The sequence below is a fragment of the Protopterus annectens genome, chromosome 5.part0 (assembly GCF_019279795.1).
Source record: "Protopterus annectens isolate FY-2018-M chromosome 5.part0, PAN1.0, whole genome shotgun sequence".
NCBI classification, from domain to species: domain Eukaryota; kingdom Metazoa; phylum Chordata; order Ceratodontiformes; family Protopteridae; genus Protopterus; species Protopterus annectens.
In genome coordinates, this window is record NC_056735.1 from 550,305,279 (window position 1) to 550,330,804 (window position 25,526).

General features: G+C 35.7%; 1 protein-coding gene across 1 annotated transcript in view; it reads left to right on the top strand.

The window, feature by feature from the left end:
• CADM2 (cell adhesion molecule 2) overlaps positions 1-25,526 on the top strand; it is a gene marked incomplete at its 5' end in the record, with an annotated part of 1,428,667 nt that overhangs the window by 648,907 nt on the left and 754,234 nt on the right. The window contains one exon of the mRNA XM_044071843.1: positions 3,203-3,355. Within this exon, the coding sequence (XP_043927778.1) occupies positions 3,203-3,355 (153 nt within the window). The remainder of the gene's footprint in view (positions 1-3,202; positions 3,356-25,526) is intronic.

Consider the following 25,526-nt stretch of genomic DNA (forward strand, 5'->3'; position numbering starts at 1 on the left):
CATTTGCACTAATAGGGAAATTGGCCTTACCAAGTCAGTATAAAATATCTAGTATTGAATTTCTTCTGCCATATAATCCATGTTCCATATTGTCCCCCAGAGAGTTTGCTGTCCATGATGATATAGTGGAATGTATTTCAATTGGTTAGGAATATGGGAGTAGTGAGCAAATGGAATAATGTATTTGTTTGGAAAGGGAGAGCGTTCTTTGATCAAAATTTCTAATGTTAATCTTGGAAGCTTACCATTTAAGTTTTCAGGTTCGTAAACAGCAACTGAAGAAAACAAAAAAAAAAAACAGAACATCCCAGCAGTTTCTATATGCTGTGGTAATAGCATCACCAACAGTGAAAAAATACCCTGTCATTAGGCATCTGTGCTAAAAAATATATATATTTTTTATCTTAATATTTATTTATTTATTTTGTTTTAAGAGAACATTAATTTGGCTTTCTACAATAAAAAATTACCTGTTTTGATTTTAAAATGCAAGACTTTGGGGGCGTTTTGGTTTATGCATATATAATCCATTATGCCTTAGTGCATTTGAAAATAATTGCAACAGAAACTTACATGAATTAGAAAAACTAATTTTGATAAGGTCACAGACAGTTGCCCATACATTTTGAATTGGTGCTCTGTTGTGAACGAAACCATTTTTTATTTATTTCTAGTGAAGATAAATGTTTGCTGTTTGAGCCCTTTAAATGCTTGTTGCTGGAATTGACATTTTTAAAGTTAATTTGAGTGTATTGACTACTGAGACTTATTTCAATGACGTTATTTGCAAAAAACTTGTCTTACATTTTATAAATAATTGTATTAGATTTATGAAGATGGACATTCCAAAAACATGCAGTAAGTAGATGGTATACTCTAAACTGGCCATAGTTATGAATAATATTGTGTGGATGGAATGAACAGGAGGGGCAATGCCACCCACCCAGTAGTGTGAATCTTGGCTCTGGATGATTGCCACTATTGAAGTGACACCCTTACCCAATGTGAAAAAAAATGGGTAAAGGGGTTGTGGATATATGGATCCTGTAAGTCATCTAAATTTAAGATTTCCCTTTTTTCATTAAGCAGATTTTATCCAAAATAAATTCTAAGTAGTGAAATACTGGTGCTATATCATTTTTATTTATTGGTAGTCTTGATGATGTTTTTCCAGTACAGTTTCCAATTGTGTTTGGAAGTTATTACAGATGTTGTTTCTAGATTAGAGTGTAATGATCTTCAGTCACAGGTAAAATTGTTTTATTACATCATAGTGGAACTCTACCTGATTAACATTACATGTACTACTATTGTTAGGGATATCTAGTTCATGCCTATAGTGCTTGTTTTGTATACCCCAAGTTAACATCCATTGCTCCTTTCATGTCATCTAGACCTTTTTTGAACCCGTTCCTTACCAACTATTAGTAGGCAGTAATAAAAAGAGCAAGGCATTATTAACAAAATGACAGTAAGATTATTAGTCTACAGTGTCTTACAAAAGAGAAATTAATCAGTGTGCCACTTTTGTTTATATTTTCATATTTATGTTCATAGTTTCATAACTGAGAGACCTACATGTTACTAAACGGTATGGTGTGAAATGCCATCATGAGAAAGAGAAAAAAATATTGTCAGTGTGTATTTATGTCAGACTACATTGCAGATGTTGCTAATTGTCTGTTAGTAATTATGAACATATACAATATTTTAATATGTGATTGATACTAAAAATCAGTTGACATAAACTATTCCATGGCATCTGTTGAAACCTTACATTTTGTTAAAGGAAGCTGCCATTCATATTTGCACTGTAAGCTGCACATCTTGAGAGATATTCAGTGTTACTAATACTGCTACTTATGCAATTAACCATACATTACATATTTTTGTATATAACCAAATAAATATTCCCTCAGAGAGGAATTTATTGATGTCATGTGAAATCTTATGCCTCGTTAGCAAAAATGTTCTAACAACATAAGTATAGGTTATATATTTTCCATGCTATGACAATTTTATGTATTTATTTATTTTTTCTTTTTGAGGGTTTAGCAAAAAATTATAATCCTGGGATAGTGTGCATTACAATATATTGTAGCATGTATGGAAAGAGTATGACTGCACTGACTGTCATCACTGTAAAGAATGCATCTTACTGATAGTATTGCTATTTGAATGCTTCAATGATAGTCACAAAATATTTACATTTGTTTATCTTAGGTTTTTAAGTTGATTTAAAAATGTACTTGAATAAATGAATGTGTGCAGACTGCAAGATGTGTGACATTCCATACCACATGGCTGTTAATGAAATAATGTTTAAGTAGCACATTACTTGTGGCAACTGATGTTTTCATGATATTATTGCATGGCATTTTACTTCTTCAGCTGTTTTGTTGTTTCTCTGGCTACAGTTCAATTCACTTGTGCTCCTAAAACTAATTATGTTGTACTATCTGTATTTATCTCTTAGAATGAATTGTCAGAGACTATACCTGAGTTAAAATTATCTGTTACAAGGGAGTTTACAGTGTTATATTCACAGGCTTGAAGTGCAATTAACATTTTTCATATTTACTTGAAAACAGTATCAGTAGAGTGAATGTCATCCTGTCCTTCAAAGGTCTATAGTCAAAGCAAAATAGAGACTGGGGATACAGCACATTTCCGTGCACAATCTATATTAACTAAGGAAATAAATCGATTGCTGCGTACTGAAAACTTCAGACTTATAATTTAACTTAAAAACATCCATTTCCTGTTATTTTAAGGCCACTTCTGTGAGTCCTAAGTTGTAACCGGTGGTAACACCCAGAATTAAATTATTCTTCATGGCAAATGGGTACTTGTGTCTTTTTAACTATTCACAAACATTTTCTGATTTTATCATTAATTCACAGAAAGATCAAAGCTGGATATGTTAAAAGATTCAATAAGCTCATCTTATTAGTTTCTGTTAAAAGTGATCTTATGGCAAAATCGTTTCAGAAATGCAAGGTGAAGACAAGGAAAGAATTAATTTTGATGTCTGAGTGTAAGTGATGTGGTGTGATAAGTCCAACACCCTTGGTAATTTAGGTTTAATAGAATCCTTAATACTCTTTAATATTAAGACTAATTGGCATTAACTATCAAGAGTGAAACAAGACAGTATTTTAATGGGCTATTAGAGATATTTATTATTTTAAATTTATTTCAGCCTTGCGGGATAACCGGATTGAGCTGGTTCGAGCATCATGGCATGAATTGAGCATTAGTATTAGTGATGTCACCCTATCAGATGAAGGACAGTACACATGTTCGTTGTTTACCATGCCTGTGAAAATATCAAGGGCTTTCCTCACAGTTCTCGGTAAGTCAAAAAAGTAATAATTATCTAGAAAATGTGACTTATTCTGTGCTGATCCATGTTTGCTGGCATTTCTCTACTGTACAATGAAATTCAGTTGTTATTGCACAGTGAAACAAAAGCATTTTCAAAATATGTTTTTGCGTTTTACCTTAAGCTATGTTAAAAAGCTAAGATGGATTATTACCACATGAAAACATTTTACTGCTGATGTCCAAGATTATCCTGTATTTTCCTTAAAAGTATTCAAAAGGCACATGGCAATGATTTTTTTCTTTATAAAATATGTAGAGAGACTTCACATTGTATTTCAATAACTATTTCTCAGAAAATGCAATAATATACATCTGCCTCCTTTAGATGATATATCAGCTTCCTTGTGAGACATGCACATTATTTTAAACAATTTTGTATTCAGCAGGTATTATTATTATTATTATTATTATTATTATTATTATTATTATTATTATTATTATGTTGTAGTCCTCGTTTTGTTATATGAGGTATGTGAGAACTCAGGATTACTTTTGTTCATTCTAACTAGTTCTATATGAATTATCGTCAACGTTAGAAAATCTCCCAGTGTGCTTCTTTGTTTGCCTACTAACTCTATGTTGTAAACTAATAAGCTAAGAGCTAATGAATGTAGATTTTTGAAACATATGTTGACACATGGTAGCATAGCCATGTAACACTACTGTTTAAAGTGCATTATTATGGTCAGTTAATTTCCAACATGGTGATGCTGTCATGATAGATTACAATCATTTTTATAAACGTTGTTTAAGTATATTCCATCTCAGCCTATTGCCTCATTAATTCTGTATTACAGCAAAGCTAACTTACCTAGAAAAAACAGTCTACTGTGGAGTGGCTGAATGACAGGCAGCATGTTTAACAAATGGGGAGATAATGGGCGGGTCTGAAGTTAGTAGAATCTCTTCATATTGTACTTTCCTTGGATGGATCCTACTATCATATGGCTGACTGATTACTGCAGGAATATATCCAGCCAATATTAACTATTTCTTCATTTTATTATTTACTTTTGATGTGCTGACTGAAGCCCGTTACTTTTATGTGAGAGAAATGAGATTTGTAGACTCATTCGATTTCATGCAACCAAGGATAAGTAAATATTCTTTGTTTCATTTCCTTGTTTAAAATCATAAACAGTGGTTCTGCAGGTATGCGATGCACTTGTTGAAATAGCTGCTTTAATAAGATTTTGCTCAAAACTGCACTGTTTTCAATAAACAAACAATCAGATGAATGTATACATAAAATAAGCTCACTGTTACAATGTGGATCTCTACAATCTGGGTACTTAGAGTGAAAAAAAGAGTACTGTAATCTGAAATAGAGGCCAAATGATAAAATATTGTACAAAGACATATAACAGAAGAAGTTTTATTGCATTCTCAAGGGTTCATAACAGATTTCTAAGATATATATATATATATATATATATATATATATATATATATATATATATATATACTGTATGTGTGTGTGTGTGTGTGTGTGTGTATATATATATATATATATATATATATATATATATATATATATAGTTATTAAAACTCATAAGCATTACCTACAATATTTAAATGCTATATTTCATAATTTTCATAAGATTAATTTGCAATATCTATAGCTTATGAGTGGGTCATGACACAGACATGAAACAAAAGCTAGTCTAGTAGAAAAGGAAATGACAAGTCACTCCAGTATTTTGCCAACAAACACATATTGAAAAAGCAAACTTAGACATATTAAAAAGAAACCAGATGACAAGGCCCAGGGAACTGATGGAGTCTAGCAAACTATTGGGGAACACTAGAATAAAATATACAAGTATTGTTGAGTGCTAGAAGTTATAAAGTGGATGGATCAATGTTAAAAGGAAATCCATCTGCAGAGGTACTCAGAGATAAAAGAAAGGCACAATGTTGCAAAGACCTACACATGAGTGGAACTTGAGATGTAAGAACTATGCTCCAAGATAAACTTGATGTGGTTAAAAATGAGATGGCAAGAATAAACTCTGACCGCCAGTATGTTATGCAATGTATAGCAATAAAAAAGACACAGAAGAAAATTAAATGAGTATTTTGAGAAAAAAGTACACAGAAATTAGATTTTCAGTGCAGCTGATAAAAAGAGATGATGTAATAAAATGGGATGAAGCTAGACAAGTTTTTAATTATTGAACATAGAGCAAATTGCATAAATAGTCATATGTTAAAGCTCAAGATATAGCTAAAACCTAAATAATAGATTTGATTACTTAGGGCAGAGCAGAAATGGCAGACTAGAAAAGAGTTAATACATAAATCATGTAACACGGTATTAGATTTAAGAAAACAATACAGCATAAAGCTAAAACAAAACTGCATGAACTACTAAATGAAGATACTATAAATGATCTGTGTAGGGAAATAGACCTTAATCCCAGATATGCAACTAAACTGAAAAATTTAGAGTTTTTCCATGGAAATGACTGGACAGATATTTCTAGAGTCATATGAGATTTGAAGAAAATGTTCCCAGAGACAAGAGACAAGAGACATATGTGGTAGATATGATGATTCAGAAACAGATTTTTGTGAGCATATATATTTGGGAATATATGGAGTTGCTTTACTTGAAAAATTATTTGAATAATATGCTAAGTCTTATACTTGGAAAAGAATGTAAACTATGTTTTCCATTCTAGTAAATAGATATAAAATATTAAATGGTACATCTCTTTGGAATAGTTCTTTATTATCCTTCTAGATTCTTCAGAAATACCTCACTTTATACTTTATGAAGTTCTATAACATCTTTCCAAGACAGTAGAAAAATGCATCCATAAATAGCTACTCCATCATCTCTTGTGGAAACACCTTCTATGTTTCAAACAGTGTGAGTTTCAATCAGCTCATTGTACAACCACTGCCCTTATTAAATTTATAGGTACCATTGTTAAAGCCAAAAAAAATGTTTTTCTAATTTTTAGACTTGCCTAAAGTCTTCTAAGGACTTAAACAAAGTGCCTAACAACAAAAACAACAACAAAAAAAACATATTGCAAATGTCTTTTCTGGACCTATCTTATTCTGCTCTTGGGTGCTTTAACTATTTATTTTGACAGACATCAGTCTGTTAAATGGCATGCCACATTTTTCCTTTACCTAACCATTAATACTGATTTGTCAAATGCTTCTGTTCTAGGTCATCTCCTTTTTAATATCTTTATTGGCAATCACCATACATCTTCCCTACAAGCTTTTCTTATACAATATTTGGTCAACTGGCCGTATATATGTTATTAGGACAGCATAACCCATTTGTAAATGGTTGCATAAGATGTTTTTAAGTCTGTTGAAGTTGTGAAAATCTGCTCAACCCTAAAAACAGCTACTTATATTCTTTCCAAAATTACATATCCAAAAAAAATCTTCTCACTGAACAATATTCTTATATAAAACTGTTATGTGCAAAAATAGATGATAACCTTAAGTTGAATCTTCACACAGAAAACTGTATAAAAAATATTAGAAAACAGGACTGTTGTATAGGACCAATAAATTCCTTACAATTCCACAGAGTAACATTAGCTACCACATATTTAATACCCTCCCTCACTATAATATCATTCTCCTAACCTGACTAATTTTCAGGTGGCTGTAATACCTGAACTAGACAAGTATTACAATAATTTGACAGTATTTGCAGCTGACAGACCTTATCAGTCCTACCACTTTTCTGCCTAGAGCTATCCCATCATCTAGCATATACACAGCTGCGCTTAACTCATAAAATAATGCATAATCCTCCTATATACCCATCTGTCGACACCCTCCTTGCTTACTCTCTCCAAAACTGTCCCTTCAGTCTAGTGATAAACACCTAATTGAAATTTACAATACAGGAAAAAAAGGTTTGCCCATAGTCCATACTTTGTGCGGCCAAACCCTGTAATGTTATTCCTACTCCATTTAGATATATATCTGACCACCACCTGTTCAAGACCTTACTAGAAGTATTCCTTACCAATTCTTATATTTGCTCCCTTTCCAAATTAGATTAATGCTCTGATTCACCTATTTTGTAAAGCCTCCATAATCCTAGTTTCTCAGCCTATCGCTCTTATCTCCTATGATAACTGCTTCTTCTTCTTTCGGATTTTCCCAGTTAGGGGTCGCCACAGTGGATCACCTGTCCACTCATGATTGACAGTGGAATTTTATGGTGTCGAGTTGCCAGCCCGGCACCCAACCTTCCACAGAAGGCACACACACATGCACACCTAGGGCCAATTTAGAGTGTCCAGTCTACCTACTGCATGTCTTTGGGATGTGGGAGGAAACCGGAGCACCCGGAGGAAACCCACACGACCACAGAGAGGATATGCAGACTCCACACAGAAGGCACCCCAGCCGAGAATCGAACCGGAGAATCTCTTGCTGTGAGGTGGCAACGCTAACTGCTGCACCACCGTAGCTGCCCATCTCCTATGATAACTACTAAACGCTATTAAATCTTTTACCTGTAATTTTCCTGTCTTATGCTTTATTATTATCTTCTTGTTCATGTCTCCTACTCTAATAAATATAATTTGTATACAGAAAACTCTGCCACACATTTCTCCCCATTATATCTCATCCTTTGTGTGCTTAGTCACTAATCTGAAGAAATACAATATAGCATTCTCAGATGCATGTATTTTTTATACAATATAAATTAATACTCTGACTTTATAAATATTTTCCTATATCTTACTGTAACTGAGGTTATATATAAATTGGATATAAATGTCATTGTAATCTGCATATGAACGTTTTACCTAGAGCACCGACTGAGAATGCGTTCCGTTGCTCAATCAGACTTTCTCTATAAATGTGAAGAATAACTAAACAAATTGTAAACTGAACTCCATAACAATAAAAAAAAAGCCTGTAAAGGATTCTGTAATAGAAAATGGGCTTGAAGAGGACATTGACTTAAAAGAAAACTTTCTATGATGAATATTTATTTAGTAAAGTAGACTGCAATAAAATATAAGAAGCCACTGGTTTAGTTGAAAAGATTTGGAATATAGGGGAAATAAAACAATATCGATACTACATAATCACTGATCTCAAAGTATGTTGTAAGTGGTTAATTTGGTTGTTTAACTCTGTTTAAGGTAAAGTGTTAAATCAAATTTCAGATTAAGATTACATACAGGCACAAGTGTGATATTTGGATTTGCATACATCAAAATTTGTAATGTAATGAAAGCTGAATTTAAGCAATAATTGTTTGACTTAGAATAGTTCACTAGTATTGTATAAATACATAGCTATAAAATAGATGTATCAGCATTCACTTTTGAAACACCAAATGCACCAGGCATGTTGTTTGCACAGTATGATGACTGTGGCAATAAATAAAATAGTTACTCTTCTGCAAAATAATACAAATCAATGCTAACATATTGAAGGAGTAAACAAAATTGACTGGAGTAGGTAATTTTATGTCAGATAATCATAAGATATGAGATCCATCGAGAAAGAATGGAGTAACCCTCATATTTAATAAAAGGGTAACAAACTCAGTGGTTGATTACAACCCAAAAATGATAGAATGATTTCAGAGTACAAGACAGGTCATTCAACATTTACAGTGATACAAGCTGATGTTCTTTCTACAGATGCTGAAGAAGAAGAAGTTGGGCTAAATTCAGTAGAATCTGCTGCATGTTTTGGAAATAACAGCAGAAAAAAAGATATAATCATTATAGGTGATTGCAATACTAAATTTGGCAGTCAAAGCACTACTGAAATGGCAGGTATTGCCTTGGACTGTGCTATAAAATGACATAGACTGGTAGATTTCTATAAAGATAAGTCACTAGTTAAAGCAAACATGCTTTTTCAGCATCCAAAGAGAGGCAGCTTTATGCATGGTATCACCAAATGGTAAATACTGAAACCAGAATCACAATATGTTTTGTAGTCAGAAATGGAAATGTTCTGAACAGTCAACAAAAACAAGAACTGAAGCTGACTATGGCCCAGAGTATCAGTTTCTTATCATAATTTCTGTAATTAAATTATAGATTAGAAGAAAAGCATCTAGACTTGGGATATGAGTGCAATATTCCAAAAGAACAGATTTAAAGGATTAGAGCTGGTGGACAGAGCACCTAAAGAACTATGGTTGGAGGTTTCTGGTACTGTCCAGGAGAAGGCATCAAAATAATCTAATCAGAAAGAAGCTTAAGAAGACAAGGTGGCATACTTCTCAACTGTCCAGACTTTTGCAGAGTGTCCATATTTCTGCCTCATATTTTTAGTCTTTTCCTCATAAAGTTTGTTGTTTTCTGTTTTATTTTCTAGCAAGTAAGTGAGAACTAAATTCACTAAATAATGACAAAAGTTTAAGTTTCACACTTCATCTCCTTCAGAAAATGCATGGTAACACAAGATCGTTTATTCTAGCAATATTCTAAATTTATAGGAGCAAGAGAGTCTGTCCTTATTTTGGGTGTGTTGTTCCCCCATTATTTTTGGCTTTTTTTTGTGGTAAGACATTGAGAGCTATGCAAGGTAGTTGTCTGCAATTTTTTAAAGTAGCCTAGGATAGAGGGCATAAAAGAGGCACTACAAATAATAAAATGTCAAATTGAGTACTGACCTTCAGAGGACAGCAAGAAGAGATAAGGAGGCTTATTTAAATGGGCAGTGAAAGTACATGAAGAAGACACTAGAAGTGGAAAAGCACAACTTGTTCAGGAAGAGTAGTGATATTAGGAGTAACTTACATGCAAACATGGGCATAATAAAAGACAAAGATGGGAGGGATCTGGCAGTAGCAACGGCAGTAAGTAAAGGTTGAAAAACTGTACAGAAGAACTATATGAAAAGGACTATAACATCACTGTCATATACAATGATACATCCTGTGATCCAGAACCAGATATCCTGGACAGCAAGGTTAAACGGACCCTAAAAAACATTGCTAATAATGTAACTGCCAGAAGTGCAGGAATTATGACCAAATTGTTTAAAGTACTATACGATTATGCTTTTGGGATATTAGAATTTTCCAAATGGAATTCAAAAAATTGCCCTTTGGATTTAAAATGTCAGTTTATATTTTAATTCCAAGCAGTACAACATTGAAGTGTTTTCAAATTACTTGACAATTACATTTGCTTAGCATGCTACCGAGGAAGCCATTGTGATCCTGCAATCTAGACTCCAGCAATATACTTGCTGATGACTGCTAGTTATATAAGCTGGTTTGAGAAGGTGCAGAGTGACCAGATAACAAAGTATCAAAACCTGTTGTTTAATGAGGAAAGTAAAGCAATTCCAGAAAAAAAAAACTTTTCTACTTTATGCACTACTCTAAAAGTATTGTCTGTATGGAACATAAAAACTGTGGCACATTCTTAGGGGTTCATATCAAACGATCAAATGTAGAAATTGTCGAAAGTCATAAAATCAAAACCATATGATCCAAAATTCACTGGCTTGAACTGTTCTGACTGAGATCGCTTTACATTAGGGATCAGGAAATGTATCCCTTTGTTAGTCAACCAGTATTCCTTCCTAGCCTGGTTTGTGTTTTCTATCTCCCACTTTTTCTCCTGCACTCTTTTTTTTTTGATGACTTCCTTGACTTCTGCATTCCACCATCAGCTTTCCTTATATACCTTCTTTTCATGCCTGGCTTGGCCACATGTCTGTTCTGTATTCCTCACACATGCTGTGTTGAGACTCTGCCAAAAGCTGCATATAGCCATAATACCTATTCAATTTACATGCTAGAGGTATCCTGCTAAATGCTGGGTTAGGAAACTCAGATGTTGGACTCAAACTTACCAGGAAAAGCATTCATAAATCCTAAAGATAACAACTTTGATGACTAAAAGTGAGGGAGAGATGAAGAGCCCGAGGATGAAGGTGAAAGTAAAAAGTACAAAGGCTGGTTGTTGCTCCACATCAGAAAAAAGGAGATGGTGAAAATGCTAGCTTGGTGCTCCACATCAAAGGCATGGATGATAGATTTTATTTTCTTGAGCTCAAAGATCTCTCCAGCTGGAGATGGCAGCCATAGCATTAAAAGGCACTTTTTGGAAGAAAATCTAGGGCAAAACTGCATAAGACTTTAAAGAGCAATGACATTACATTTTCTCTGTTTATCCTACTTTTATCCTGTTATCCAATTGTTTTATAAACTGATTAATTAATTAGGTGAATGATCAATATATTTCTTTATTTTGTGCTATCTGCATTTGCGTTTTTCTGCATCCTAAGGACATGCTGGTAGATGAATTGGCAGCCCTTTAAATTGCCCGTAGGTATGCATGTGCAGTGTGTGTGTGTATGTGTGTGTGTGTGTGTGTGTGTGTGTGTGTGTGTGTGAGTGTGTGTGTGTGTGTGTGTGTGTGTGTGTGTGTGTGTGTGTGTGTGTGTGTGTGTGTGTGTGTGTGTGTGTGTGTTTGTGTGTGTGTGTGTGTGTGTGTGTGTGTGAATCTTGTAATAGACTGACATTGACTGCAGGACTGGGTCTTTTCCCTATGACTGGTTGTAGGAAATAGATACTGAGTCACCTGCAACCATAAATATGTTGCGAGGCTATTGAGTAAAGAAAGAAAGAATGATGACAAGTTAATTTTCTGTTGGAAAGCTTTGCAGTCATCATCTTTTTCTTTGAAAAACATAGCATGTTGCCTTTTTCATGCTTGTTCTTTTACACATTTCAGCTTCAAATTATACATTATGGTTTCTCTGAAGTGCATGCAAACAGTTTTATTTGTGCTGACTTTTAAACATGGTTTTAGTTTCATTTATCCAAAGTTATGTACTATATTTATAAATGCTCATGAGTCCTGCACAATTTAAATATTCTTATTCATTACCGTTATGCTCCCTTCTAATTATTATAGTAATTCCTTCATATATTGTGTTCGCATTCATTTTAGCTTTTTTATTACGTTCCCTCTCACTACTACACTGTTCTTACTCTATTTCCTCAGCATTCTATTTTCCACGAGTAACACTCTCTGTTGCTTCTGTGACTTTTCTTGTCTACTTTATTTTTCTGTACTCTTTCATACCACTGCAAAGTGGTACAAGTTGTTTCATTGCTGATGAGGCCCGTTAGCACTAAAGGATAAAGCCCTGACTAGAGTTCAGATAATCCAGTTTGATTAGCAGCTTGGGCACTTGTTGGAACTGGTACAGAGACTAATGATGAGGCAGATGCATACTCACTACTCCTGGGAAGAAGCTATTCTCAATCAACACTTACAGCCAGTCCTTTGTTAAATTCAAGGGAAAACATGCATTGTCACAATTCTCTTTACAGAGTATGTTCTATACATCTGTCACTTGTCACAACTCTCTCGCCAATGGAGTCTTCTGTCTTTTGTAGTACACCTGCACAGGTCATGGTAAGTCTTCAGAAACAAGAGCTCATGCTATGCCCTTAAAATACTATTTACCAGCCCAGACAATATAGCATTAATTTGGCTTCTGCCTGGTTGGAACACCTATTGCACCATTCCTTGTATTGCATGGATTTTCAAAACAGCACTGATCTGTCTGCTTCTAATAAATACCTTTAGCACATTCAGTTACATTACATCCATCTATGTGAATAAACCAGTGTGCTTCATTGAGGATAACTTTATTTCATAAATGGATTAGCAAGAAGCAAATGGTGACGTTATACCTGGTTTTATGTTTCTTGCATCTGAACAGAAACCTCTGAGAATTAACAGTCACTGAGTGTTAAACTGCAGATGATGCAGCTTTCAGTATCACATGGCATTGCACAAAAGATGTTTTTGCTAGTCTTGCACCTGAGACTTCTCCGTGATGAGATGATTTGGAATAAAAGGATAGATTCTGCTATACATTTTCATTAAACTATATCAGCCTGTATTTAGAGTATTTTGTTTTCCACTTTTATTCACATCTGACTTCCTGCATAGGCATATATGAAAAAAAATGCATATTACACAAATGACGAAAGCGGAAAATAAAATTGTGTTACGCTATTGTTGGTGTCTTTCTGCAGCTGCTGCCGGATTTGTTTTTTCCTGGTTCGTCTTGGTTGTGTTTTTTTACTAAATGATGGAAAGTGTCTGCCTTAATGTACTAAGAAGTCAAGTCTCTCATATTCCATGAATATCTGTTCTTAATAAACTTGGCAGTGGGATCAAACATATGAAATCATTTTGCAGTTTCTCTGACAGTGGCAAAGATACATCCATACTATTAATGCAGGAAAACCTTGGCAGTTTCTTTTAATGAAAAGAAGAGCCTTGAACAGCAGTGATTTTCTGTAATATGGATCGTATGAGCTGTATTTCACTTTAGTAATTTTCATACATTTTAAGCACACACCCACTAGCAGCCTTGAAGGTCTACAAGATGTGCATAGTTCTTTTAGTCTGAAGATTAAAATATATTGTTGGGGTAACTGGTCATTTTTTAAATTTCAAGGACAAAACACATCAATTTTAAAAGTTATATTTGCCTGACAGTTGTGACATTCTATAAATTTGATTCAAACCAAAATAATACACGCATAATACATACATAAATTGAAAATCCAAAACATGCATTATATACCTGACTGCTAGCACTAGTAAAAGGTTGATTCATGTTGTAGGGGAGAAAAATCAATTTTTAAAGTCCTCATGCAGTGCTTTTGCTAGATGTTTTTGGTCTAAGCAAGATATTTGTTCTGTTCATATAAAAGTTTCTCTGTATGCACTACAGGGGTTGTCTCATGGGAAAGCTTCTGTGTCCTTTGAGATCAGTTACTTGTTATTATTTTCTGTGTATAATGGATTACGTTTTCTTTAAGAACTTTATAAAACAAAGTTAAGAAAAGACAATGATATAGGAAACATTCTTTTTACTGATTTTATAAATCAGTTCATTTATTTTAAATAAAGTATGAGATAATGACTAGAAAGACATGAATATTGAAATATTTACTTGCACTTCTGTTGCAGATTTTCAAAAAGCAGTCCATTATTGTCTACATCATTATTCTTAAGAGCTACAGAATGTTCTGCTATACAACTTTGGTCTGATTATTGCCTCATCTTAATTTCACTCACATATATATTTAATGCATAAAGTAGCCATATAATGAACGTAACTGAAAAGAGAGCTTTGACTGAAGTGTTGCCTGCTTATTGGTAGTGACTGTATTTCTTAATTTCAAATGCCAGTAGTCACAGCATATGTTAAGTTTATTTTGAAATATTTTATTTTAATGTGCAGTCATTAAGATTTCTACCTCATAGCTCCATGGAAAGAACTTAATTTTGACTTCAAATTACTATCTGTAAGAACATTGCATTGTCCGCACAATGTTTGTGTGAGATTTTAACAGGTGCTCTGATATCCTTTCAAAAACATGTTTCTAATCTGTCATTATGTATTGCATTTACCTTCTTATAAACAATAACTACAAAAGCTAGATGAATCAGTTTACTTGCCCACATTGCCATGGCAATGCAAAATAAAGTGCTCTTTTATGCTTGTGTTATGCATAGTTTTATGCATAAAATTTCCACAGGTTCCAGCCTGCTTTCTGAAACTGTATACTATAACACATTCAGAAACAACTTTCTGCCCTGATATTTATGATTGTTTGTTTATTATCTAGTGCCGATTATATTTAGCTGTAAATTGAAGATTATATAATGTCTTTCACTAGCAGAATATTCACAGCAGCAACTTTAAACAGGATACATTTTTTTTGTTATTTTAATAACCAAAATGTGTGTCTTTTTAAATGCTAATACACACACACACACACACACACACACACACACACACACACACACACACACACACACACACACACACACACATAGATAGTTTTATATAGTTTCATATAGCCAATAACTATGGAAGTTCTGAGCTGGGCAGTAGTAAAAAAGAGAAGGCCTTTAAAAACCCATGTAGGTAGAAAGGGATTTTCTTCTCAGTCAGTAATCAGTAATGGAAGATCTTGAATGCATCATACATCTCAAAGCTGTAAGTCAAAGCTCTGAACTTTTGATCCATTATGCCACTGAGTCTATGTAACATAGATTAATACTGAAGGGTGCAGGTCAGCTGACATGCCATATGACATGTGCTTGTATGCAACATAGATTAATACTGAAGGGTGCAGGTCAGCTGACATGCCATATGACATGTGCTTGTTTGACATGTCTTATGGAAAAGTTTAAGGTGCTTTAATTCCATTTTGTAGATGGCACGTGTAACATTTCTTAACTAGAAAAATAAACTCCATTTTTGTCCTCGAATATCAGTTGTCTAATCTCATCCATACAACTTATTTGTCTTCTTGAATGATGAAAACTTCTACATACTCATTTCTTGTCATTCCTTTTAGGTTGCATATATAATGCATGTTATGGTCAAAACATTGAAAATAAATGGGAATACGTCTCAACCTCTTAGAACAAAAAATCTGGACAAGGCCTAAAATAGTGGGGGGACAAATAGGGACAGATTTTAAAAATTGCTCTTACAAACTTAGAAAGTTGATCGAATAATAGGTTTTGATTTAGCATGAATTTTTTGAAGGATGTGGAGTCTTAAATTCAAATGTTTGTCATTATTTAATGACTTCAATCCTCAGCTATTTGCCAGAAAAGTACACATTTTTAGAAGGAACACACCAAAAATATGAGGCAAAAATCTGGACAGTTTGAAAAACTCTGTACCATTGAGAGGTATGGTCTAGGGCAAAGAATATAGGAAGTAGGAGCAATGACAGGAAAAGGAGTAGAGAACACTTTTAGAAAAATATGTCTATAAAATCTCCTAGCAATTCACTTGGAGAATGTGAGTATATTATAGCTACTACAAACATTTTAACTCAAGTAATCAATTTAATAACATTGCATTTTTCAACTTCTAAACCTAGTTTGAATATTAAAACATTTTTGAGTTTCTCTGATTACGGTTTAGATGAATTGCACCTGTGAAGTAGTCTATAAATGGACCCTAGACTTTTAATATGAGGCAAGCAGTTACTTTATTTATTTATTTTTAGTTATATGTGTTAACATGGTATGCCGGTATGCCTACTAGGCAGAGCACACTAAAAGAGGGGATGTGGGAGAAAAGGTATTGCCATAAGTAATAAAACAAAACAATGCATGCATAAAACTGTAGTCAAAAAAAAAAAAAAAAAAAAGCTCAATGACCTTGTCGGCAATATGAAAGTTACTTCTTAGAAAGGCACTGGTGAAGAAGATATAATGAAAAGACTTGAGAAAACATAGTGCCAGTACAGCAGAAGGTGGCTATTGTAGGATGGACGCAGATTACACATATAATAAATAATTGAAATTAAGAAATTAGAGTTTATGAACAAAGGAAGTGGATGTGCGCGCACACACACACACACACACACACACACACACACACACACACACACACACACACACACAGACAGACATGCGTGCATACACACATTATTAGTGGATTTAATCTGTTCAGATATTCAGACCAGGAGCATAGTTCATTGATAGTACAAGATTATCAAGTTCAGTTTGGAGAAGTAATCTTGTTAGTGGAAGATCATCAGCATATATTTGGTTTCAATGCTTCAGAAATGCGTTTGAATGCTATTTTTGGTTACGGAAAAACAAAGCAAAAACAAATCAGTGGAGCTTTTATTAAAACTTGGGGGTTTAGGAGTGAGACTCAATTTGGATAGGTGAAACAGTAATCTGTGCACTCCTTAGGTTTAATAACTTGGGTTTGTAAAGGCAAAAATACTAATTTCTGCTAAACATCACTTGTGTTTAGGTTAGGACAAGTTGATGAAAGAGTTTAGCACTGTGATATAGGATCAAAGCTGTCCAAATTATCAGTTCATGAATGCAGACCCACTGGAGACAAAGGTTCAGAAAGTTTTACCTGTTTTGAGAAACTTGTAATTTCTTGGCAACTGATAAATTATTTTTATAGAATATGATTAAGTGAAACATGAAAACAGTTAATTGTGTAAATAAACTTTCAAAGTTTAGTAATTTGTATTGTATAAATTGCTAATCAGTCAGATCTATGCCTTTTTAAGCTGACAATGACCGCTATAGTCAGTAGGTCATCATTCATCTCTTTTAAGAAGAGTTTGTTAAGCGTGGTGTATTTTCTCACATTCTATAAATTTATATATTGACAAATACACCCCTGAGTTCCCTGGCTGTAAGACAGTTTTATTCTTTTTCCCCTCTTCTCAATGAATGCTGTCTTATTGTCTCCTAAGAAAGTTACAAATTATGGGCTTCTAAATGAGCACTACTATGTGCAATATCTTAATTTATTTCAGAGAACTACAAGGACTGTTATATTCAGGCACAATGGTAGCACAGTTAAGAAAAGGCAGCATATATGCATGAAGTAAAACAATAATGGGCGGCCGCGGTGGTGCAGCGGTTAGCGTTGCTGCCTCACAGAAAGAGGTTCTCAGGTTTGATTCTCTGCTGGGGTGCCTTCTGTGTGGAGTCTGCATGTCCTCCGTGTGGTTGCGTGGGTTTCCTCTGGGTGCTCCCACATCCCAAAGACATGCTGTAGGTTGATTGCACACTCCAAATTGTCCCTAGGTATGAGTGTGTGTGTGCATGTGCCTTCTCTGGAAGGTTGGATGCCGGGCTGGCACCTTGGCACCGTAAAACTCCACTGCCAATCATGAGCGGACAGGTGATCTACTGTGGTGACACCTAACCGGGAAAAGCCAAAAGAAGAGGAAGAAAATATTAATAATAAAGTAGGCAAAAGGAGTATTCCTTCATGACAACAAGAAACAGAAAGAAATTACAAAAAAGCTTTGGAAGGTACGTAAGTAGTTACTAGGATTGCAATCCAGGGTACCACTAATGAGCCATGCGCTAAGTTGCAGTTACCCCCAGAGCAATGTCCAGTTAAGTGAGTTGCTCTAGGTTATAGAGAAGACAAATGAGGACTGAGGAAATGAGGTCCATTACAACTGGAACAACAAATATCAGTTTGGTCCTATGCACCAGTGGTCAGACTTCCTGCTGCTATCATGCACAATTTTACCTCTGACCTGATAGTACAAAGAGATTATCCTTTAATTTAAAGTGCTGAGGAAGCACTGGGAAGAAGTTAGCTCTTTTGACACATACACACACAATTCTGATTTAATTGGTCAAATTTCAAGTTGTCATCAATTGTGACTCTTAAGATTTTGGTGTTAAGGACCTGTTCAATCAGGGCGTCATATAATAAAATGATTTTCACCAGAGTTTTACTTTGGGAGAATGTCTTTGGGATGAAAATAAGTAATTTTGTTTTTGGGGATTAAGTAGGAGTCAGGAGTTGTCTAGGCAGGACTCTATGGCTGTATAGTATTCTTGAGTAATTTCATTTTTCTAGGTTAAAGACTGTGCAGATGAACATAGAGTTGTCTGCATATTGCACAAGAGGGCTGTGCTTGGATGCAGTCTCTATAGCCTTTACAAATATGTAAACAGAAGAAGTCCAGGTATGGATCTTGTGACACTCCTACAGTAATGGGTAGAAATGATGAGTATGCTTGCTGCCATTTGACTGCTTTGTGTCTGTCTGTTAGGTAGCTGTTAAACCAGGAGGAGGAGAGACCCAAGGAGGAGAGGTTTAGTAATAGTTTAAGGTAAGAGACGGTGTCAAATGCTTTGGACTGGTCTAGGAATAAGCACAATACTTGCATTCCAGCATTTCTTATTTATTAGTGGTATCAGCAAAGTGAAGTAGGGCAGTAGTGGCACTATGGTTTGAATGAAAACCGTGTTGTAAAATTGTTTATTGTAAGTTATTGAAGTAATTGGGAATTGATACACTTTTCTAATATTTTACATAATGGTGACAGGATGCCAATTGGTCTAAAGTTGGAATAGTCATCAGAGAGTCGATTTATATGAAGAGGACTGGGACATGAGATTTATGAGTAGATCTGTTCATTAGTATAGATACTAGATATGACAGAGCTTCAGTTGTATTTTTAGGAGTTCAGGAAGAAGGTTGTCTACAGCAGTGCTTGTAGTTTTTAATTTTAGAAGATATTTCCCTATGCTAGAGGTAAAGTCTGAATTGAGGGAGGAGTGAACTTCCATGGGGTTTTGTTGGTGGGGGTTGGTTTGATGGCAGGATTGTCCTTGAAAAGTGAGGTTACAGCTTGAAGGAAGTACTTTTTAAAGTTATCAACTGTTAACAAAATGTCTTCTGGAGAGGCAGTGGGTTGTTAACTTTGGCCTAGATTTAGTAGATTTTGGACTAATAACCAGAATTTTTTAGCATTGTTTTGGTGTGCCTACTATAAGTTAAAGTAGTGGAGTCTTGGCTCCCTATTGAAATATCAACACTCAAAATGCTGAGTGCCAATAATCTGAAAAAAAAATAAATAAAAAACAAAAACACAGGAGAAGAGTGAATCTCAAAATCATTCTTCTGTTTTAAACTTCATTTTTCAGGGGGGAACAAGCTTCCCTGCAACCCCATGTGTGGAGGCATGTCTCCCATAATCCTATACTTATATATATACCAACACCTAGTTCACCATATCTTGGACAATATTGAATATTCTGAGAAATAGCTGTTGGACTTAGTATATGTAAATCTGAACTTTGAGCCATTCAGTCTCCATAATTCAGGTCTCACTCAAGCAGGTCCAAACATTTCAAATGGTTACTGGAGTTTATTGTCAAGTCTTATACTCTATTTGGATTTATTTCTTATCTGCCTGTAGTGTAAAAGATTTTCTTGTAATTTGTTGGTGTGCCGTGCTTTTCTGGTCTTGTCGTTAAGCACCATTAGTTGCCTACTGTTGTTAGAATACCATGTTGCTGAATTAACTTTTAATCTTTTTCTCGTGATGGAAGGATGTTTGTTCAGTATGTTGGTAAGGGTTTTGTTAAACTGGAGGGTGGCTTCATATAAAGGAATATTGGTTAACATATTCTATTTGTATTTCTTGAGAGTAGAGATGAAACTATCAACATTAAAATTGGGTAAGTTACACATATTCTTGTATACATGGTGTTTTACTGGACGTCACACATACAGTATCTTAACTTGTGGCATGGATAGAAACTCCATACACCAAGATGTGAGAGGTAAGGTATGCAACAAAGTTATTCTTGCCTCCCCCCAATAATAAATGCTTTGTCATCATCGTCATTCCAGACCAGTGTCTTTATGGATGTGTTTTACAATCAGAAGAAGCTCATTCAGTTATGAGCTCCTGTACCTTCCCTTGTATGTGATCTTTCTACACTCAGGTACTGGAAATTTGCAGTGTCTACATGTTCATAGAGGGAGTAACTAATGCATTATAAAATGTTTCACACCATTGTTAGAGCAGTTGAATAGCCACAATAAAATAAATACTCTGTGTATGCATTTGTCATTTCTTTGTTTCTGTGGAAACTTCACTTGTCATTTTTTTTTTTTTGTTTTTCATTCGAATTTCTAAGCATTCTGTATATAGTTATTGTGCATGGTATAAACAAAACAAAATGTTGATTTCTGGGCTTATACCTATATAGTGCAATAATTTGTGGTGGGGAGGAGTGTCTAGAACAAAGCAATTAGAATATGCTGCAATGTTATTCAGCTATACATTACCTTTTTATTTCTTCTTCTCTTTTTAAACTAAACGTTTTTGTGCTGAGACTAGGAAAATGTTGATGCTAGTACTTGTTTTTCTGGAGGTGTCAGACAATAATCAGGTCCAGTGTGTTCTTAAGTGTGGTTTTGGAAATAGTTTTAAAATAATTAAATTAATTAAATTACATTTGCAGCAGGGTAGCTATCAGGGAAAAAAAGCTTACAAGTCTCGAGGAAGGTGCTTACCTGATGAATGTGTTTGTGTTATGAAATTTGCTTTTAGAAAGTGTGCAACTAACCTTTTTTTACAGATTATTTCTAGCCTCATTAATGCACCTACTCTCAGTCTGTGTCATTATGAGTCAAAAGTGCATGGATATTTGGGAGAGGGAGATCAAGGATAGGGTGTGGTACAGTCATCATCCTTCAAGTAGGCATCACTAAGTAATATAATGAACAAGTGGGCACTTCATAATGCACTTTAGTCCATAGTGAATTATATATACAACCACGCTGAATCATTACTTAAAAAAAGTAGACTAAAATGCTATAACATATCAGTAATGTATTTAAAAGAAAACAAGAGAAACAAAATATAAACCCATTTCTGAAAGGAACCATGACTTCTGGGCTTAGCTTTACAACTTGCTTCTGCTTAAGAAAGAGATGTATGAGTGTTAGTTTTAGGTCAATAAAACTGAATCTGTAGTGCTTCATTCGTTTTAAATCAGCACTCTAGCATGTGGGGTTGGGAAAGGGTGCTATTTAATTATATTAGCCCATTTATTTTCATACAAAATAAGAGAATACCTTTCAGTTTTTATATATTACCTATTGTTTTTTTTTTGTATTTATAGCATCTTTTTTCTGGGAACATAAATTCCTGGAGCAAAAAATGTATATGTGTATTGCATGAAAACATGGATATAAAATGAATCGTCATCCTAAAGAGACAACATGTTATGGTTCCATAAATCAGACTTCAAAGTTTGTAGCTATTGCATCTACAGTTTATAGTATATCTATAGTGCACTATATTCTAAGTTTTATTTAGCTAAGTGGAGCATGTTTCCGTTTGTTTGCATGGCACACTGCTATGCTGAGCATGGAAATCTGAAGGGTGTGTAAATAGTAAGTGCTAAGCTTTGTTTACCTACGGGGCGTGCTTTTGCACCACATGCTAGTGCTGAGTGTATCTAAAAGCCAATGACATATTAATTAGTTCTGCCCCCTGTTTAACTTAAACTAATGCCATTAAATGATGTTAGTGATATACTAGACAGGTGCAATATATCATAGGTATCCAATCACAGAGTCAGCATCTACAGCAGAGCACTATAAAGTATGCATACCCCCTACAATCTGATTCTTCCCCATATCCTGCACCACAGGAGCACAGACAAGGACATTTTAACTGAAAGAAGGCTAGGGACTGCTGCAGGTCTGCTACATCTGTATGTGCTAAATGCAGAAGTCAGTGCTGCTGCAGCTGCTGACAATTGGCCTAGACAGAGAAGGAGAAGAGTGTTTAGGCCCAGAGTAACCTTCTAGGAGCTACATGAGCTGGAGATTGTAGAGTGCTACAGGGTGGCCAGGGAAATACTACAAGAACTTACTGAGCTCTGTCACCCTCAACTCCGACCCAGAGACGACAGAGGGGGAACCCATACAAGCGGAAACAAAGGTATGTGTAGCCATTAGCCCTTAGGATGCTAGCTATAGGGAGCTTCCAAAGACCAACTGAGGACATGATGGGGGTCTCACAGGTTTCAGCATCCAGGGTACTACACCATTTCCTACATGCCATGCTACCATGTGCCAGTAAGAACATTTCTTTTCCCCTCACCCTTGAGGCGAGAGCCAGAAATATGCAACACTTCTACCATGTAGTACACTACCCTGAGTTACTGGGTGCCATAGATTCCAGTCATGTACACATCAAGTAACCACGCAGTGAGGAGGATAGAATCTGCATCAACTGCAAGGGGTACCACTCCATCAACTGCCAGATCATGTGCAATGCCCAGGGCATTATCATGAATGTGTGTGCTGGCAGCCCTGGCAGTTATCATAACTCCCATATCTAGCACACATCATAGGTGTACCAGATGTTTGCTGGGGGGGCATACCACATGACTATGTACTGGGTGATGCTCGGTACGCAATGGAACCATGGATGATGGCACCTATCAATAATGCACGCAACACACACACACACACACACACACACACACACACACACACACACACACACACACAGAAGAATGGCATAATGATGCACACACACAAACTACAAACATCATAAAGCATGTGTTTGGGCTTCTGAAGTCATTGTTCCAGTGCCTTGATATATCTGGTGGAGCCCTGCAGTACACTCCAGCCACAAGTGTACAGATATTCACAGTATGTGCCATGCTACACAAGCTGATCCTGTGGAAAGAGCTGCATGTCCCAGTAGGCAGACACAGGCATGCCCAGTATACCCATGCTTTGGCTAAGACACAATGGATAGCACATTCACTGACAACCTAGGGCCTTAGGGACTGACACCTTACTCCTACTCATATATATATATATATATATATATATATATATATATATATATATATATAAATAATACAATTGTTGATGCCAGACAACCCACACAATCTGTATGTATCCATGTATTGGCTGTGTACTGCTTGCATCAGACAGAGTCAGCCCTGAACTACAGTTCTGTCAACTGCTGCATTCACAAGGTTCATAGGTTCATAGGTAGGTACTAGGCTATTGGCCCTAGGGCCTATATAAGCCTAGCCAAATGGTACCTTGGCTTTTGCCACCCAAAAAAAATATTTTCCTTTGCCCCTGTCAAGCAGAGCCACAGAAGTGATCCCCGGGGTGACTTTCCTATCTCCCATCAGGTAAGTCTCTAACCTACACAATACTTGCCAGGATTAATATAATATGGAATCATATGTATGGATCTGCTGTATTTATGCAAGGAAATATAGTGGGCTATGTGAACAGGTGTAACATCTACATGGGACTACAGATACCCCGTCCAATAGCAAGTGTCCCCTAATGCCTCATGACTGGAATATTCACTACATCATTCAAGGGAGATGTTGTACAGTTGAACATGATATTTGGACTATTGTCTATCTCAGCTGATCAAGTGCCATTGTTCGCCAACCACCAACACAGCAGTGTTCCCATATAACTGCTTTAACAGTAAGTCAGCAATGGTATATCAGCAGACTAGGCAATCTCAGGGCTGTAATATAATACTCTAACACATGCTGTATGCCCCACATAAAGCAGAAATAACAATGTGCATATTTATGCTGTTGAGTGTGTGACAAATGACTCCTCTCTGTCTGGCAGCCAGTGTGGCTGAGTGGATTAGGGAAATTAGCATGGGTGATGATGTTGATGGTCTTAATCTAGACATATTCACATCTTTTGCACATGTTCATAGATGCTGTTCAGCACAAGTCTAATTTGTGTAATGCACAAGTACTGTGCCTGCAATCACATATACAACAGACTCAACCTGTGGCACATGTGAGAAGTACTGTGCTCTATAGTGAATAAGACTAGATAAGTAGGGGTTCTAATCTCACTCCAGGTTACTTGGTGCATGTGTGTGTGTGTGTGTGTGTGTGTGTGTGTGTGTGTGTGTGTGTGTGTATGCGCGCGTGTGTGTATCCCCTGCAGAAAAAGTGACATGCCCTCATGGGCTATCCACCTGCAATGGTTATGCAATTTTTGGCCCTGTAACTTGCTGCTGGCTTCCAAACTGCCTCTTCTACAAGGCCTGATGATGACATCCTCATTAAGACTACCAGCTGACAGTACACTGTCAGACTTAAGCTGTGGAGTGTGTGATATATACTGTGATCTGTGACTAGATAGGTAGGGGTTCTAATCTCACTCCAGGCAACTTGGTGCATGTTTATGTGCAAATGGCATATGTATGATCACCTTGGTAACTTAGAAATAGGTAGGGTTTTGCAGTATTTTATTTGTAGTGTGTGATATGCCCCCCCAAAGGACTGACCATGACAAGACCTGCTGATGTCATCAAGCATAATATAAACTGAACTGATAGCACTAGCGCAGATGAGGTGTAATGCAGGCATCATGTACTGTGATCTGTAGTGTGCACCATTGCATAGGTAAGTGTTTTCATCTACATACAGCCAACTTGCACTACGTGTGTGCTTTGGCATGTCCTTACACAGTGATTTGAAGTGATGCTACATCAATGCAGCCATGTTTGTGTGTGAGCCTGTTAGAGCATTTTATATCATGTTATTGAAGCATAGGATGTTTGAACTTCAGTAGCATAATGGCCATATAGCCCTCACAATCATAGGCATGCTTCTACCCATAGTTACAGGATCAGCACATATTGCCCCAGTTCAAGAGGGACACAGGCACATGCTCAGTGTTAAGATGACAGTCACCCAGCCAATCATACAGATGGCATGTGCTGAGGTACACTGAGGTTCTCTGTGTGCCATTAAGCAGGGTTCTGTTTCAAGGGTGTGTGT